At 41.7% G+C, this 18,445-nt stretch overlaps 1 protein-coding gene across 8 annotated transcripts in view; it reads left to right on the top strand.

Annotated features, from left to right (window-relative positions):
• The window catches only part of LOC146655668 (A-type potassium channel modulatory protein KCNIP2), a 125,905-nt gene extending 107,460 nt beyond the window's left edge, over positions 1 to 18,445 (top strand). Inside the window, exons 1-9 of one of the 8 annotated variants that reach the window (XM_085428174.1) lie at positions 8,074 to 8,615; positions 14,133 to 14,231; positions 14,947 to 15,071; positions 15,198 to 15,267; positions 15,625 to 15,695; positions 15,906 to 16,013; positions 16,223 to 16,327; positions 16,470 to 16,532; positions 16,787 to 18,445. In XM_085428174.1, coding sequence (XP_085284300.1) covers positions 8,492 to 8,615; positions 14,133 to 14,231; positions 14,947 to 15,071; positions 15,198 to 15,267; positions 15,625 to 15,695; positions 15,906 to 16,013; positions 16,223 to 16,327; positions 16,470 to 16,532; positions 16,787 to 16,834 — 813 coding nt within the window. In that variant the 5' untranslated portion in view covers positions 8,074 to 8,491 and the 3' untranslated portion in view covers positions 16,835 to 18,445. Of the gene's footprint in view, positions 1 to 8,073; positions 8,616 to 11,468; positions 11,608 to 12,057; positions 12,311 to 14,132; positions 14,232 to 14,946; positions 15,072 to 15,197; positions 15,268 to 15,624; positions 15,696 to 15,905; positions 16,014 to 16,222; positions 16,328 to 16,469; positions 16,533 to 16,786 lie in introns of those variants that run through there. The other 7 variants (XM_085428177.1, XM_085428173.1, XM_085428176.1 and 4 more) reach the window with 7 other exon arrangements.

The following is an 18,445-nucleotide window of genomic DNA, read 5'->3' as shown; positions in this document are numbered from 1 at the left end:
TTAAATCAAGGACAGTAACAAGGAAAGAGCATGCCAAGAGTTGAACAGCATTGTTGACTGCTGTTTTGCTAGTTGCATGTCTTACCTTGCACTGCCCTCTACAGGTGTGCTGCTTAATCGCTTCAATCTAAAGTTTGTCGAAATTTAAAATGGTCAATTTTGTGCCTTAAAGACCTTAAACACATTTGATTTAATGAGCTGTAAACAGATCAGCTACATTTTTTTTAACCTACACACGATCATTTAACAACTAAGACTAATGATATCCTTCCAGTAGTTTTTGGCACTTTCATCATGTATTTGTTAAATATAAACTGTAACAGATCTAGCTTTTCTGGTTGATCCTAACTTTAGTCCCTATCATTAAATGTCACACGAGTAAAAGAGAGAGACTCCCAAACTTAGCATTCGGATGCTGCCGATGTCTCCCAAAAACATAAATTAGTACATCTCATTTCCTCCAAACAGACAACATTTTTGATCCGTCATTGTCACCGGGTTGTGTGCACTTTCTAAAGAAAACTGTTCATTAGCTGGTCTCTGTAGTTTATACTGAAAGGACTCGGCTTCAGTAGAAACTGTTTTTGTCCCCCATCGCCGTATTAAAAATATCCTCAAAAGCTAATGATCTATGCAAATGGATCTCTTATTTCACTTATCTAATTGGAAACACACTAGCCAATTTTGAGCACCATTTGTCAATGACCTCCTCTGTGTCTCCTTCGCTGCACGCTTTCGCACACACATATTACACCCCCCCCCCCCCCCCCCCCCTGCACTCTCTTAGACATTTTAATCAGTTTTGAGAGGAATAATTGCCCAGGTAGACGTCTAAATATGGAGGTATTTCAATTACTTGGTGTGTCTGGCCTCGGGCAAACTATGCCTCACAGAGGCTAATCAAGTAAGACTGATTAACCCAACATTTTATTATAGTCTACGTGTGCACGCATGTGTGAGGGTGTCACTATTTATTGTAGATTAAAATTCTCCCAAGTAAATGTTTGTCATTATATCTCTCGGGATGCATTAGAGCTGCCACCTTCTCATTTGTATGACACATAAACAATTTAGGCAAAAAAACAAACAAACCCCAAAACCCTTTCATCTGTGATTTTTCAAACTGCCCTTTAAACACCTTCAGATGGGATGGATGGTTAAGATGGGGATAAAAAAAGGAGCACTATCTCAGATAACCACTACCCTGCTAATTATATCACACAGACTGTCAGATTCCAAGCAAACAGAAACACTCTGTTGGACACTCACTGCAAAGACCTCAGCTGATTAAAAATGAAGTGACAATTATTGTATGAGGAGCTTAATCAGGATTTTGTTGTTTACCAAACTTTTAAATACAGAGAAGCTTCACAGTGTGACTGATTTGGAGATTAGTATGTTGTAAGTATATACACTGAACAAAAATATAAACGCAACACTATTGTTTTTGCTCCCATTCTCCATGGGATGGACGTAGAGACCTAAAATTCATTCCAGATACACAATATAACCATCCCTCCCAAACAGTGGTCACAAATCAGTCCAAATGTGTGGTAGTGGGCACATCTGCTATATTGAGATAATCCATCCCACCTCACAGGTGTGCCACATCAGGATGCTGATCTGACATCATGAGTAGTGCACAGGTGTACCTCAGACTGCCCACAACAAAAGGCCACCCTGGAATGTGCAGTTTTTTGCGCTATTGGGGGTCTGGGGACCCAGAACCGGTCAGTATCTGGTGTGACCACCATTTGCCTCATGCAGTGCAACATATCGTCGCATGGAGTCTATCAGATTGTCAATTGTGGCCTGTGGAATGTTGGTCCACTCCACTTCAATGGCTGTGCGAGGTTGTTGGATATTCGTGGGAACTGGTACACGCTGTCGTATACGCCGGTCAAGCACATCCCGAACATGCTCAATGGGTGACATGTCCGGTGAGTATGCTGGCCATGCAAGAACTGGGACATTCTCAGCTGCCATCTGCCCTGAACAATGTGAACCATGATTCATCCGTGAAGCGCACACCTCTCCAACGTGCCAGACGCCATCGAATGTGAGCATTTGCCCACACAAGTCTGTTACGGCGACGAGCTGGAGTCAGGTCAAGACCCCAATGAGGACGACGGGCATGCAGTTGAGCGTCCCTGAGACGGTTTCTGACAGTTTGTGCAGAAATTGTTTGGTTGTGCAAACCAATTGTTCCAGCAGCTGTCTGGGTGGCTGGTCTCAGACGATCTTGGAGGTGAACCTGCTGGATGTGGAGGTCCTGGGCTGGTGTGGTTACACGAGGTCTGCGGTTGTGAGGCCGGTTGGATGTTCTGCCATATTCTCTGAAACGCCTGTGGAGACGGCTTATGGTTGAGAAATGAACATTCAATGCACGGGCGACAGATCTGGTTGACATTCCTGCTGTCAGCATGCCAATTGCACGCTCCCTCATTGCTTGTGGCATCTGTGGCATTTTGCTGTGAGACAAAACTGCACATTCCAGGGTGGCCTTTTGTTGTGGGCAGTCTGAGGTACACCTGTGCACTACTCATGATGTCAGATCAGCATCCTGATGTGGCACACCTGTGAGGTGGGATGGATTACCTCAATATAGCAGATGTGCCCACTACCACACATTTGGACTGATTTGTGACCACTGTTTGGGAGGGATGGTTATATTGTGTATCTGGAATGAATTTTAGGTCTCTACGTCCATCCCATGGGGAATGGGAGCAAAAACAAAAGTGTTGCGTTTATATTTTTGTTCAGTGTATAAATCCAACTTTCCACCTCATCCTGAATATATTTAATATAAATAAAATAACCCCATCAAAGATAATATTGGCTCCTCTAGCTACTCTGTGACATGGACAGATATCAAATTCTAGTCAAATTTGCATCCAGACGTTCTCAAAGCATAACTCCTGGAGCATCGATACATGAGTATTGGCGATGGTGGTGGGAGTATCACTGACATGATGCGTTTAGGGGCCAGGGAATAGCAGCAGGCAAGTGAACTGTCAATCATTGCTTTCAGTCATTGGCCATCTGAGACACATTCAAACCTTAAAGCCTCCTGAAAGCTTAGTAAAATGATTTTCAAAATCAGTACAAGCATTTCCCCGGGTCCAGCCCATTTAACCCCCTTCACTTCACCAAAGTAACTGATTCATCTTCTACGGTGACATGAAACAGCTTCTCAGTTGAAAAATGATCGGGCCACCGAGCGTTGTGGGAGGATTAATGAATAGGCAATACAAGGACCCAAGGAGGAGTAATACGAAGAAGATGGAAAAAGTAGTCTAATTTTTAATTTTTTTTTCTTGCTCTGAGCCTTTCTTAAAACCAGATTTTTGTAATTACAGAGGATGAGTATCAACTGAAAAAAGAGCTGTGATTCAGGTGTCTATGTTGGACCCAAGAAAATGGTTTTGGGAGATGAAATCTCTTCCCAAATTTACAGCTAGAGTGGAGGCAGTGTCAAACTGAAAGTGAAAATTCATTAAAATTAACAGTTTGCTTCATTTCCAGCCATTGTAGTTGCAGCTTGTTAGATAAGTTGTGAAAGCCATTCTGTTTTAAGCCGCAGTAATGGCCTGGCTCGAGAGATGGCAGCGTCAGTTGGTAATTGGTCGCTAAGGGCCGTCATTGACAAGAAACAATTGCAGTGTCTCCTGGCATGTAAAGTGTGAATTTGTCATTTAAATGTACTTTAAAAGTTTAAAACTAAAAATGATTCACAGAGAAGTCTTACTTGTTTGTTGCCGTTGCTGTTAGGTGGTTCTGTTTGCTTACGTTTTATTTTCTTTTGAAATCACTCATCAATCACTCAACCCAGTTGGTTTTACTTCTGCTCTTTAATTAGATTTTTTTCCCAGTTTTTCAGCAGCAATAATCAAATCAGCATTTCTTCATATCAAAAGCTCTCAGTTTTAAAATTATCTGCTGGTTTCCTGCATTTGAGTCCTCTATCTTTTGCCTGGCTTAGTAAATGCAAATTCCTGTTTGAGTTCTGCATAACTTTTATTATAAAGGCATAATCTTTTTTTTTTCTGCACTACATGAAAACATATAATGTGAAAAGCCGTTGAAACAAAGGATGTGCTGCATTCATTTCAGATGTCTACAAAAAACCTCACTTCTCAACCAAATTTAGCCCACTCTGATTTTACAGTTACCTGGATGTCTAGACATATTTTGACTTACAAGTCACCAAATCAGTGCGTACGGGGATGCAAACAGTGCAACAGTGAAGCAAGCTAAACTTTGTTACCATTATTAGAAGCAACAGTAAGATCAAAAGTCAGTGCCTTAGAATATTCCTGGACTCACAGAGCCGTCATGTTTGAACAAATATTGAGGAGAGAAGCAACGTCTTGGTATATGACAGGGATAATAATGCTTTAGGTAAGAGATAATGACAGATAGGTATGACCAGCCTTGAGCTGTAGCACTTTTATCCTTGATTTGACTCTGACTGTATTTGAGAGTTTGGCCTGAATATATCACAGTATTTAGAAAGTTATGTTGCGTATTCTATTTAAGTTAATACACTCACTAGCCCCTTCATTACCTAAACATTACTAGCACTGAGCTGGATCCCCATTTGTCGTCATAACTGCTCTAATTCTTCATGGCATAGATTCAGTAAGGTGCTGGAAACATGCCTCAGAGATTCTGTTCCTTATTGACATGACAGCATCACACAGTTGCTGCAGATTTATCAACTGCACGTCCATGTTGTGAATCTCCCGTTCATCACATCTCAAAGATGATCTGTTGGATGGAGATCTGGTGACTGTGGAGGTCATGTGAGTCCAGTGAACTCACTGTTGTTCAAGAAACCAGTTTGAGATGATTTGAAATTCTTGACTGCTGCAGCACCTATTAGGAGATGGGTACACTGTGGCTATAAAGGGTTGTCAGCGACAATACTCAGGTAGGGAATTATGTTGCAACTAAGACACCCAAAGTGTGGCAAGAAGATATCCCTCACATCATTACACCAGCAGCAGCAGCCTGTACCATTAATACAAGGCAGGCTGGATTTATACTTTCTTGTTGTTTACACCAAATTTTGATCCAACCATCTGAATGTTACAGCAGAAACCAAGAGTCACCACATGACGATGTTTTTCCAGCCATCTGTTGTCCAATTTTGATGAGTCTCAGTTTTTTGTTCTTAGCTGACAATAGTAGTACGTGGTGTAGTCTTCTGCTGCTGTAGCCCATCTACTTCAAGGTTCAGTGTGTTAAGTCTTCAGAGATGCTCTTCTGCATTCTCTCTCACGCTTCTGCTCTCCTTGGTTGTAACAAATGGTTATTTGAGTTACTTTACCTTCCTGTCAGCTTGAAGCAGTCTGGTCATTTTCCTCTAACCTCTGGTATCAACATGGCATTTGTAGATATCTACTCTTTTTTTTTTTTTTAGACAATTCTGTCTAAGCCAGCGTTTCAAACACAAGGCCTGTGGGAAAGAATTGGCCTGGCAACGACTCCCACTGGACGGCTTTGGAAAATATGAAAGCGGGCATACATTTTTTAACTTTATTTTTTAGAAGTTTTGCAGCTTTTCCTGCTGATTTTCTCTCAATTTACACATTTATGATGTAGAAAAACTGAGATGTGGTGTCAAGATTACCCTTCTTTATCTTATATTAAGATATCTGAGGGATTAAATGTGTAGGTGAAGACTGAGAGGTGAGTTTCACTCATCACCACCCCACTTAAGATCAAAGTGGGCTATATGTGCCCTTCAGTGTAAAATGAGTGTGACATCCCTGCTGTAAACCCTAGAGGTGTTTGTGTGGTAAAATCCCAGTACACAGCTCAGATCAGCCCATCTGGAACAAATAACAATGCCACATTCAAAGTCGGTTAAATCTTCCTCACTCCGATGGCCAATTTGAACTTCAGCAGGTCGTCTTGACCATATCTATGTGCCTAAATGCGCTGAATTGCTATCATGTCACTGGCTGATCAGATATTTCCATTTTAAAGTAGTTGAACAGATGCACCTAATGACGTATCTAGTGAGCATACAATGCGTTATGTAGATTATTTATAGAACAGCACCTGTGAAGACATTTATTTTAATGAACACTTGTTCCTTGCTTGACATCACAAATTAAATGTCTGCTTTAGAATAATGGAAACAGTTGACAGTGATTGCCCAGTTTCTGACACTGAACATGAACTCGGTTGCCTTTTTGTATAGCACTACTGAATGGATTAGTGAGTAGACGACATTACTTTCCCAAAACACTTGCCTGCCTTGGCAAAGAAACGCAAGTTACCAACTCTGTACTTTAACTGTCATTTGAAATCTTCCTGTCTCCTACCTTGCAGAGTGGAAAGAAGAAGTTATTTTAAATAATTTATCAGTTTTTTCAAACTTCATCATCAAACAAAAATGTAAAAAAAGAAAGAAAGAAGAAAAATAAAAAAAGATTTATGCATAAACTTTGCTTTTCTTCTTTCTTTCTGCAACAGTGTGTTTAAAGCGAAATCACAATGAACTTGGCAAAGGCACAGTCTGCACAAATGCAGTATGCAAACAGGACTCAAAATGTTTGCCAAAGAGCCCTTGTGCACCTGACTGTTTGACAGTGGGATAGCCCTAAAACCTCACAGATTTAGCTGTAACGAACTTCAAAGTCTGCAAGTCTTTGAGTGTGGACATTGAGATTGGGTTCATGGTATCACAAGACCATTGTTCTCATCCCGTTTCCTATAAAAACTTAATATTGCTTCCTCCCTAGCCATGACCATGAGCCTTCTATATCTGTTAGTAGTTATTGTATTTAAATATATATTGCACTTTTCCTCTTAACATCTGAACCATGTAGCAGTTTAGAAAACATTTTTTTTCCGTCAGTTATTTGTTACTGAAATAAGAAAACAAATAATAATGTTGCCCTGCTGACAGGAGCTGTTTATTAGAAAATGTAGAAATGCATTGTTGTGGAACAAGATTATCAATTACATATTTTGTCATTTCATTTGGAGGACTTTTTGCAATTCTTATGCCTCAGTACATCGTTCTTGTTACCACCACTCACAGTAATCAGTTGTAGGTGTTACTTAATTTCAGGTTTAGCACTACAGACAGTCAATTTTTGCACTGACAAACGAAGAAAATGACTTTAGTGTGGATTGGCCGCATCTTGCCAATAACAGATCCACTTATAGTAATAAGGTCATGACTGGATCCAATATCGGTTCAGCTGGGATATCTCAATTCCACTTAGAAATATAATTTCCTTGATCATGTATCCATTATACACTGTGCTTTAGAAGGCTCATAACTTTATTACCTGTTGTACTCACTCATGCCTTGTGCACCTTGTTGAAAGGTTAAGTGTCTAAATCAGTTTCCTATCCACTCTGGTACATTAAATCCATTATTTTCTAGGGGGAGGGTGTTGTTCTTTTGGGGTTTTTTCAGTGTGTCTGTCTGTGCTTGGATGTCAGTGTGCCAGATGTGACAGCAATAGATCTCATTCCAGCTGAAATGTTCCACGCTGCGCTGGAGTTCAAATGCAATATTTGATAGCCAGATTTCACCTCCAGGCTGTGTGTTTGTGTGTTGACTTTATACTCAGGGGAGATTGTCACATCTGTGAGTTTGTCCACAGTCGTTGCTGGGTCAGATGCTTTGCCACTCTGTCATCGCAGTTTTTCCCCTCCCTTATGTTAAGTCTTTTCCTGCTTCTTCTCTGCCTAAATTTATCCTTCCATTTCCCATAGCTGCCTCTTTTGGAGTGATTATTTGTTTTGGGTTTTTTTTTTTTTGCATTTGCTATTCTTATCGTTATTTGTCTTTGACCATTCCTTCTCGCCCCTCCTTTATCTTCCCCTCTCATCTCTCCATTCATTCTTCTCATCTGTCTCTCGCATGTCTCCCCCTCTCTGTTTCCCCTCTTTACCTACAAGTAGTACTACTCTATCCTTCCCCCGCCTCAATTTCTCATCCCCCTCTTTCCTCCCTTCACTTCCATCACTGACCCAATTAAACATGGGGAGGGACACAGCAGTAGGAGAGTGACGGAGGTAAGGCAAGAAAGAGAGGGAGGACAGGCAGAAAGAACAGAGAGTTTGAGTCAGCAGCAAGAAAACCAGAGAGAGTCAGAAAACAATTGCCACCAACCTGCCAGGACATACACAGTGCATTGTCCGAAGTTCACCTGGAACTTAAACCACCTTTGACAGCCTCAGAGGAGGTGGGGGTGGAGTAGCAAGTCGAAATTCCTGCTGCCACGCACTTACCACTCTCGAAGAAGAAACGAGGAGAATAACAATCTACCTTCAGTGAAGACAGCGGGTGGGGAGCTGTGCGGAGTTAGGATGGCTGAACGCCGGGATATAGCTGGAGACTGAGAGGCTGAAGAAAAAGACATTGCATTCTGGGCTGGAAACTGAGGGAGGGGGGCACGGTTGCCCCTAGGCAAGAGAAAGATTTTTGGTGATAGGAAAAGAGGGAGAGGAAGGGGGAAGGATGCATCTGTTCTTCCAAGACAAGTGGGAGGTGGAGGGGCTGCAGACTGTGGGTATCCTCCTGGTGGTCTGCAGTTCCCTCAAACTGATGCACTTTCTGGGGCTCATCGACATTTCTATGACAGGTAAGAGAAATTATTCAAAAGAAAAAAAGAGGCACGGAAAGGGTTAAATTGATAAATATAGTCAGGGGACAGCTGGAAGAGAACACTTACCTGGAGAGGCAGGCGTCTGCATATGTATTCATGGTGGGTTTCTGTGTTTGAGGTTAACATGAAGTAGTTTTAGCCTAATTCTTTCACTGCCTAGCTGTTCAGTCTGTCACACCCATTTACAGCCCTGTGTAGTGTGTGTGTGTCTATGTGCGTGTGTGAGAGAGAGAGATCTTTTTTATGAGGCTTGGTGTATGCTTGGTGTATCTGTGTCTCTCTATGTCACACATAAGTTCAAAAGTATTAAAACTGCAGCCCATTCAGTACCTCGTTCATTATAATCAGCCACAGGCTATACGTGACATTTATTAATGCGACGAGGACCTGCATTTTAAAATATTCTCATTGTTTTGATTTAAAGAAAAACTCAGTTTGTTCATCATGAAGAGCTTTACAGTGTTCTCTGGAGAGTTTTAGAAAGTCTGAGAAAGGCCACCCTTGTGGTGTCTTCAGGCGTGTCTACGCCTCGGCTTAAAGAGTGCTGATTTCCTTTTCCTTTTTTTTTCTCTTGTGGGCGAGCAGGTTAGGGCATTTTAACATTTTTAGATGGTGTACAGTAGTGAAGCAGATACAGAATGGGGGAGGGAGACAGAGGGCTATTATATGCAATAAAGGAATTAAACCAGCAGGTTGCAGCTATGTGAAATGTGTCTTAACCACAGTGCCACCAGCGCACCCTGAGGCCACACATTTTTAAGGCTGCATGGCAGACTGGGACCGTGCTGTTTGGAACAGTCAAGCTTTTACCAGACAGCAAGGCTGTAACAGTGGAGGCATTTTGGGAAATTCCTCTGCTGCACTGATTTTGAGCATCATTCTCTCTCTCTCTTTTGTTTTTGGGGTTTTTTTTTTTTGCCTCCAACCTTACTAACTAGCTTGATTGCAGTTTAGAAGAAAAAGAGGAAGGAGAAGTGGAAAGTAAAGGTAAAGGTCCCCGGACTCATTTGAAACTAAAGGTGCTTGGGGAACTAACTGAACCACTTTTAAAATGTAGCTCTGCGTGGCTTCACTCCTAGAGATCATAACTAAAAGTCCCAGTGTTGGGCTTGCAGATACACTAAGCAGTACAGTGTATCTGTAATGCTTGCTGTCTTCCCTGTGGTTCAGGGCTTACACGTGATTTTCTGCATTCCTTGAGAAAATCCTCAGATTTCTCAAGTTTAGGAAGTTCCTTCAAAAGTTACTAAATATTGCCAAAAATGTGCTGCCACCATTTTACTAAAAATAGAGCTGTTCTCTTATTTACTGAAGTGTTGTGATGGTCTGTCAGTGTGCCCTGAGGGAAACTATCGCGCTCTAATTGCATCACTACAGGGCATGCTGGGTAAGAGCATTGTGATGCTGCACAATAAGGAACAGTGTTTTTTTTTTACTTTTCTGCCTACTCAGGCCAGAATGAAAGAAGTTCTGGTCTCATTGTCAGTGCCACTCAAAAAACAATTTTAACTTCAAAGACTAGAGAACAAATTGATCACGTGTCACTTCAGTAGCTCAAGGAGTAGAGTAACCTACTTGTTTTTGACATAGGACTCTGTTAGTATGGAGGATAATAGATAGATAGATAGATAGATAGATAGATAGATAGATAGATAGATAGATAGATAGATAGATAGATAGATAGATAGATATGTGTGCATATTAAGGTTACTGCCTCTGAGATCAAATATCTCTATTTCAGGAGAATCGTATCCATGACATCTAAAGCACGTTTACTGAGACATCAGAACAAGAAATGTTAACGCCAGAAAAGGACAAAAATACAGACAAAATAACAAAGATGGAGCGAGGGCTTTAAAAGGGAGCCAGGAAAATGTGTCTCTAAACAAGCACATCTAATCACTGACAGTCTCCAGCAGATTTGGCTTTTTATGGGTCTCACAAGTATTTAAAACTCAGTGTTCCATGTGGAGCACAGGCAGTAGATATCACAGCAATTTTTTTTGTTCATTTCCGTTTGTTTGTGTCTCTGTTTTGGCCTTCATATCAGTATAACACATGCTGATAAGTTCAAACTGTAATCTGGAATGCTACCCAAGAGAGTTTCCAATCATAGAAATGTTATGATTTAGCATTTTTGCTGTACTAATATGTTGATTGCAGTGTTATAATTACCGGTACAAAAAATGTCTGGTTTTGGAGCACTAAAAACAATTTAGGTGTAACTAGTGTCCATACATTGTTGGTATGCTTCTTTACTCTCTTTCAAATTGATGTATTGCACACTGTTGTCACTTCTTTGACACCTATAGTTGCTATTTATGTTGAATATGATGAACTATACTGAGCGATACGCTCATATGTTAATTAGACTAACAATACTCTATGAAGAAATTACAAGTAGGTAATGAAACACTCATCTCAAGGTCCATTTAATAGCTGTTCTGAAGGTTTCTGGAAGTTAAGATATTAAAATATCATAAAGGTCATTAATTTATTCATTCATTTTATGGCTCCACTTACTCCATGATTAATCTTTTGTGGGTTACACTGGACATTTTCTGACTTATTTTTGCACATTTCATTGGTTGTTAAGCATTTGATAGTTATGTCTGCATTGTTGTCAGCTGATGAACCTGTTTGCAACAAAAAAAAAACACACTTGCCCACAAGCAGACCCTTGTGCCTATGGCTGAGCCTCTGTGAGACTGCTCGATAGAAGAATCTGGTATGCTTGGAGAGCATGCTCTGCTTGTTCTGGTTGCAAATGATGCCAGAGCCACATGTTGTCAGGAGGGCAAGAGCCCCTGACGCTCCACAGAGCAGAGAGATAACAGGGTGAGACATAACAAAGGCGAGATAAATCAGTGGGGGTGCTGTGGTTGTGTTGGTTTTCAGTCCATCATGTCCTACTTCATCCCTCAGACTGCTGGGGTCCTCCTTAAAGGGATATGTGGACTTCTTTGCAGTAAGTACCCAGGTTTATCTGTGCCAATGTGTTTTACGTCTACTAATATCCATTTCGTGACACACAAAACAATCTCTGGTAGATGTTATGGGCTCTGGCTGGGTTTGTTTTTCTGTTCACCCTTCTTGCAAATTGCTTTCAATCAGTGTTGGGGAGTAACGGAATACATGTACCGCCGTTACGTATTTAGAATACAAAATATGAGTAACTGTATTCCGTTACAGTTACCGTTTAAAAAGGTGGTATTCAGAATACAGTTACTTTGTTGAAATAAATGGAATACACTGGGGTACTTTCCTGTTTCATTTTGTCGCGGGTCAGGACTGTTTGGGTTTTGTTTGACAGCTACGTTCTTTTGTTCCAGGCGGCAGCGTTACGGTTGCCATGGTTACAGGGCGACGCTCTCTCTCTCTGCGACTGTGTGTTTCCTGGGTGAGAGAGCGCCTTTTCGTTGTTGTTGTGCTAAGCTAACAGGCAGAATGCTACAAGCATAGCTCTAAAGAATGTAGCATCATGTTCAGCGTAGTCCGTGCTGCTGGGAGAATGGACTGCCATACACGTTATGTGTCTGTGAGCGCTAGGAGGGAGAAAAAGGGGAGTGGAAAGGTACGAGCAGTCATCGAGCAAAAACGGGAGCTGGAAGCATGTAAATATAATAATAACCACTGCAGCCAAGAAGAGTGCCTGACGAGCCCAGTTGTAAGTAAGCTATTAAGACTCGACTGTACACTGTGTTCGTGTTTTCCTCCGAAAACAACAAGTTCCGTTGGAGCAGTCTTTCAACGCCTCTCTCTGTCTGTCGCAAGAAAAGTTGACCCACACAACAAAGTAGAGCTATTTTTCGGCTACCAGCCGACAGGGACCCCGCCGTATTATGCTGGGCTTACACTGTGCGATTTTTTCAGTCGCGCGATTCAGCTCCTGCTCAAACTGTACGATTGACTCGCAGGGGTTAGAAGTTCATAGGTCACGATGCAGGGTCTCACACTATACGGCCCGATGCTCTGATGCGACCTGAGTGCTCACACTGCGTCCATAAAAATGAAGGTTATAACAGAAATTCTGTCGCTCGCTCTCCCTCTCCGTCTTTCACTCACACAGACACACCACCACCATCAACTTTGCTAAATTGCTAATGAAAAACATTGGTCAGGCAGCTGTGATTGAGCAGCAGTGTCGATCCAACTATTTTCACGGTTGTTGTGGTCGTGATAATTTTGTGAGGCCACATCGAAAGGGCTCGGATGGTTCTACAGGTTGTGCCTCCATCGCTTGTGTCCAGATCACACGCTGCACTGCCGTGCTACGCCGTCTTTTTCGCTGACATTTGTGTTTGCGCGTGCGCAGTGTGGCAAACTGCGGTGACACCCTCACGACCAAGAGATTGATGATCGGGAGCTGGTCGTGAGGTGTCAATCGCTTCTCGTTACCTCACGTATACTACACGATGCACGACGCACGATGAAGGCCAAAATCGGGCCGATCGCCAAAACGATCGCACGACTCAAAAATCGGCTCAAAATGGGCCAAAAATCGCACAGTGTGAGCCCAGCATTAGTCAGAGGTCCCTTTACTACAGTTCGGAGTCGCGGACCTTCAGTAATAGTAATAAATCACACAGCAATAGTACATTCACGTTGTTGTAAAAAGCATGATAATATTGTAGCGGGTCAGGGCTGTTCGGGGTTCTGCTTGTACAGTTATGTTTTGTGTATGTTGCCATGGTGACGGGTGACGCCCTCTCGCTGCGACGGTGTGTCCTTCCGGGGTCAGAGGGCGCCCTATGTGTGTTGTGGTTGCCGCGCTGAGCAGTTAGCTGGTGGCAGTGTGTTCTTCTGCAAATGTAATAAACGGCTGTGCTCCCTGGCTAGCTCACGGGAAGCAAGACCAAACGATACCTCCGTCTCCTCCTTGTCTGAACTCGCCACAATATATTAAGTAATCAAGTAATCCAAAGTATTCAGAATACGTTACTGTCATTGAGTAACGTAACGGAATAGGTTACAGAATACATTTTGGGGCATGTATTCTGTATTCTGTAATGGAATACATTTTAAAAGTAACCTTCCCAACACTGCTTTCAATTACCACCAGTGTGTGAATGTGTGTGTGAATGGGTGGATGACTGTGTATAGTGTAAAGCGCTTTGGGGTCCTTAGGACCAAGTAAAGCGCTATACAAATACAGGCCATTTACCATTAAGTGGTTGTTTAACCTGAACGTGAGTACAATGCTGGTTTATGTTTTGAATTGGTATACTCGGCACTAATATTTCTAAAGTCAGTGTACTGGATATGGCACCGTGATACAAATCAGTCTTATGAGGTAAACTGTGTGTTTATTGGGGTGAGCTGAGAGCAGGTGGTACTATCTACAGCTTGAAGTTGGTGGTCTCCCTTTGCTAAGCCAAGTCAGCAGCATGAATCCGTCTGTTGTTGAATCTGTCCGTTGCATGACTTTATAGGCGTGTGTGTGTATATCACAGTATGTGTATCTAACTCTTGTGCTATGGTTGGTGATTTCAGGTAACCCTTCCACCAGCCAAAGCAAAAAAACCATAAAGCAGCGATTCCTCAAACTGCTGCCGTGCTGCAAGCCTTCGACTACCCCCTCAATCAGTCAAAGCAAGTGCTCTTTCACTCTATACATCTCTGCTTTCTCCTACTTGCCTCTTTAGTCAGTTGAGAAGACTGGCGCAGACGCTCGTGTGGATAAAGTCACATCAAAACATTCAGGCTACACATAAATCTACATACACCCTTACAGACTCCAAAAACTCTACAACTATCTGGTGTTGTGGATTGTGGGTCAGAGCTGTTTTTCTTTTTGTGATTTGAGGCGTGTGCCATATATTTGGGTACTGGAATGTGTGTGTGTTGGTATGTAATATACCAGAAATACCATGTTTACAGTACAGAGGTCAAAGTCAGGTGCAAGCTAATAGGTTCCAGCTAGAATGCAAATGAAATAAGAAATATCTGGCAGTGTCTTTACTTTGAACTTTTTAAATGTCTCTTCCATTTTTACGAATGATAAACCTCTTCTTCCACTTCCTCACAGGCCACTCGTTGTCTGTAGTGTGCTTCAGCTTTTCAGATAATACTTAAGATGCTGCAAAGATGTGTGGAAATTTCTAGCGTAATCTCACAGCTATGTATGGAAAATAGTGTTTGTTTATGTTTAATTTATTAAAATATCACAAGATATCATAAAGATTTAAACTTTATGATAAGCTCAAGATCTGTTTGATAACTTCAGCTAGATATCTTGGCCAGGTCATGGCTACACTGGGGGTTAATGTGGTGTAGATGCTAACTAAAACTTATCTGTCCCTCACAGACAGCGTGGAAGATGACTTTGAGTTATCCACTGTGTGCCATCGCCCTGAAAGCATGGACAAGCTGCAGGAGCAAACTAAGTTTACCAAAAAGGAGCTCCAAGTCCTCTACAGGGGCTTCAAAAATGTAGGTCTGGTTACAGAAGACAGTGAGAAAACAGGGGTTCTAGTTGAATGTGTGCATATCCTGTGCAAGATGGGAATTAATGAGTTTACATTTTTTTAAATGTATTTTCTTTATTTTTTTTCCCAGGAGTGCCCAAGTGGTGTGGTAAATGAGGAGAACTTTAAGAACATTTACTCCCAGTTCTTCCCTCAGGGAGGTGAGTTCTCCCAGCAATAAGTACGAAGAAGTCCAACAGTGCCAGTAGTTTCATTTATTTCAAAATGAAATTAAAACAACAGTTGTTAATGTTAATTTAGCTTTTTGTCATGACAGTGAAGCAAATATAATTATCTTACTCTAAGTCTACTCGGCTTGACTGAGGTATATGCACTGCAGAGAGGCAAAGTGATTTTTCATTTCACAATATTTAGGTTGATGAAATGTTAACCACTCACCTCCAGTTGTATTTGAAATTATTTTTATATCTACTCTATATTTAGACTGCTGCTAATCGCAGCTGTTCAAAGACATGTTTTGAGGGCACACGGGTTACAGTAAGTCTCTACCTTTGCAGATTCAAGTATGTATGCACATTTCCTGTTTGAAGCCTTCGACACGAACAAAAACGGCTCGGTTAGTTTCGAGGTAAGCTCTATTCTATTCTTACATTTCAGCTTCTTTTGAGGAATAAAGGAAGATGTGTGCTCTTCTGAAATTTGTCATCACTTGTGTTTGCACACAAATATGTATTTGTACACCCAGATTAGGCTGTGATAAAGGTTTGACTTTATTTACTGTGTCAACATTTAAGTAAAGATAACACAATGCAGGAAATCGTTCCCGCTTTTGTTGCAGGACTTTGTATTTGGCCTGTCTATCATCCTGAGAGGGACCATTAATGACCGGTTAAACTGGGCATTCAACCTCTATGACTTGAACAAGGATGGCTGCATCACCAAAGAGGTAACACACATGTGATTGTGTTGGATTTGTTGATTTCTTGGTCCCTTTGAATTACTTGCTGATGATTACTCATTATCAATATTTTGCAAGTATGTAGAGATTTCTGGCAGAATATTTATCAATGACATTTTCCATCACACAATAAAAAAAAAATTTTTTTATTGGAAATTCTCAATACTGTTTTCTCTGTTTCTCGATACACTTTACAGGAGATGCTGGACATCATGAAGTCCATCTATGACATGATGGGGAAATACACGTACCCCACCATGCAGGACGATGCCCCAAGAGAACATGTGGAGAGCTTCTTCCAGGTCAAACAAAACCATGTTTTCTTTCCCCCTCGTTTAATGATTGTTTAAAAGCAGAAAAATATTGATGGCACCAATATTGTTTTGGGGAAAACAATGATGCTGTTAGCCAAATAAATGTCTGGTTGTTGTATTTTCATTTCAGAAAATGGACCGGAATAAAGATGGGGTGGTCACCATAGATGAATTCATTGAGTCTTGCAAAAAGGTAGAGCATTCCAAATCCTGAAGGAGTATTGAAAACATTTTTAGAAATGCACTCCTTTAGAATCCCACCACGCTAATCATGTAACTACAACTGGAGAGAGAGCTAATTGTAGCATAAAGAAAGTCAGGGGAGACATCTAGTCTTGCTCTTTCTAGGAAATCACTGCACCTGACCAAGAACTATTTTCTGCACATAACTCTCCATAAAGCCACAAATTGCACATAAACCCGTGCACATCTCTTACCTCTTTGTAGGATGAGAACATCATGCAGTCCATGCAGCTGTTTGACAATGTCATCTAAACATCTGGACCAGTGAGGACACTGGCACCAGAGAGGGGTACGTGTGTGTGGGTGTGTAAGAGGAATACGGGATTGAAGAGAGAGAGAAAGAGTCTGATTCCATGTGTGTTGCGTGTGTGTGGCTGTCTCCCGACTTGCAAGCTTGTGCTCGTGTCTCTGTTGAGAGCTGAGTCCTGAGGACACAGAGAGGGCCCCCTCCCTCTAACTGGACCCCCCAGTGGCTTCCTCCAAGCAACAAAGGAGAGTACCCAGCGCCCATCCTCATCATGCAGAACCTTATGTTTTATCCCAGAGACACAGAGAAAGCAAGCAAGCAGTGGGCTCACAGCCACCTGCACACCTAACACCCAACCAGCCCCTGCCTGTTTTATTTGAACTTTTATTGCTCTTGCTGACGGAGGGACTATCACAGCCTTTTAATGGTTGAACTCAGAAGAAGGATGCTCTCCCAAAACCCTGATCTCAGATCACTTTTCCCCTTTCCTCCGTAATGGCTGAGAGATGGCATTGTGAACCTGATCTTGCCTCTGCGGATGTGGGTAACACCTTCCTGGAGCCGTTAAGACTCATGGCTCATTTGCTGGCCATACAAATAGAAATGAATCTACAGCCACCTGGTGGACAAGAGAGAAAAAGACACTTCCTGAGGGAGCAACCAACAAACTGGTGATCCGAGCGATTCCGTCTTACGGAGGGAGCTTCAAACTCGTTTTTTCCACAAGGGACTGATTTAAATATCGCATGATGATGTCACTAATATCTACTTATGTATTTACAGAGATACTCCAAAGTCTGCTCGTCTGTCTGCTGTCCTAGTCATTCACAGGTGCCTCACCCTTTGCGTATGTGTGCGTGCATGTGTAACAGGAGATGTCATCTGTCTTACAAATGTAAGACTCTTGTGACACAACACCCACCTTCATTCACAAGATTTCGGTAGAGTAATTCCCGGCCTTCCAAACTATTACAATCCTAACAGTAGTTGTCTATTGACTGTTGTACATTTTCTAGCATTCCCAGTGGTGTGATATTAGGCTGTACAATGTGGGGATTGCACTATAATTTAATGAGCCGTTTTGACCCTAGCAGCTTCTCTCGACATGGGAATGACATACCACAATCGTACTAGTCTATGAATATACATTCAAAGAGAAGATTATTAGATTGCAGATTGTATTTGTGAACTTATTGTAATCTGAAATGTCATGTGGTTGTCACAGGTTCTACCACTTGAAAAAACACAAAAGTCCCCACACCCTTTTTGCATTAAATCTGACTATTTCCATTTCAAGGAGGCATAAAGTGATTGTGTGTAGCAGGGGAAGACAAAGTTTGATAGCAGTTTTCTTTTTTCTGTGCCCCCATTGTTCACTCCATTTCTTATTCTCCCTCTCTGTAACACCAAAGAAAAGATATCAATTAAAAAGGTACATAAAGCCACTTAAGGCAAGACATTTAGCCCACCTGTGGGTGAAGACAGAGGGAGTTACTGGGTATCAAGCTGGATAAGGGGCAATCAGAGATAAGAGGTAGACTACATGTAGTTTATCTGCACGCTGTCAAGTGCAATTTTAGGTTGTGAACCCATCCATTAGGCTCAGATTAATTATT

The sequence above is a fragment of the Rhamphochromis longiceps genome, linkage group LG13 (assembly GCF_057381845.1).
Source record: "Rhamphochromis longiceps isolate RC_006_pf linkage group LG13, R_longiceps_female_GT1.1, whole genome shotgun sequence".
NCBI lineage: Eukaryota > Metazoa > Chordata > Actinopteri > Cichliformes > Cichlidae > Rhamphochromis > Rhamphochromis longiceps.
This window is presented reverse-complemented; position numbering and strand designations above follow the sequence as displayed.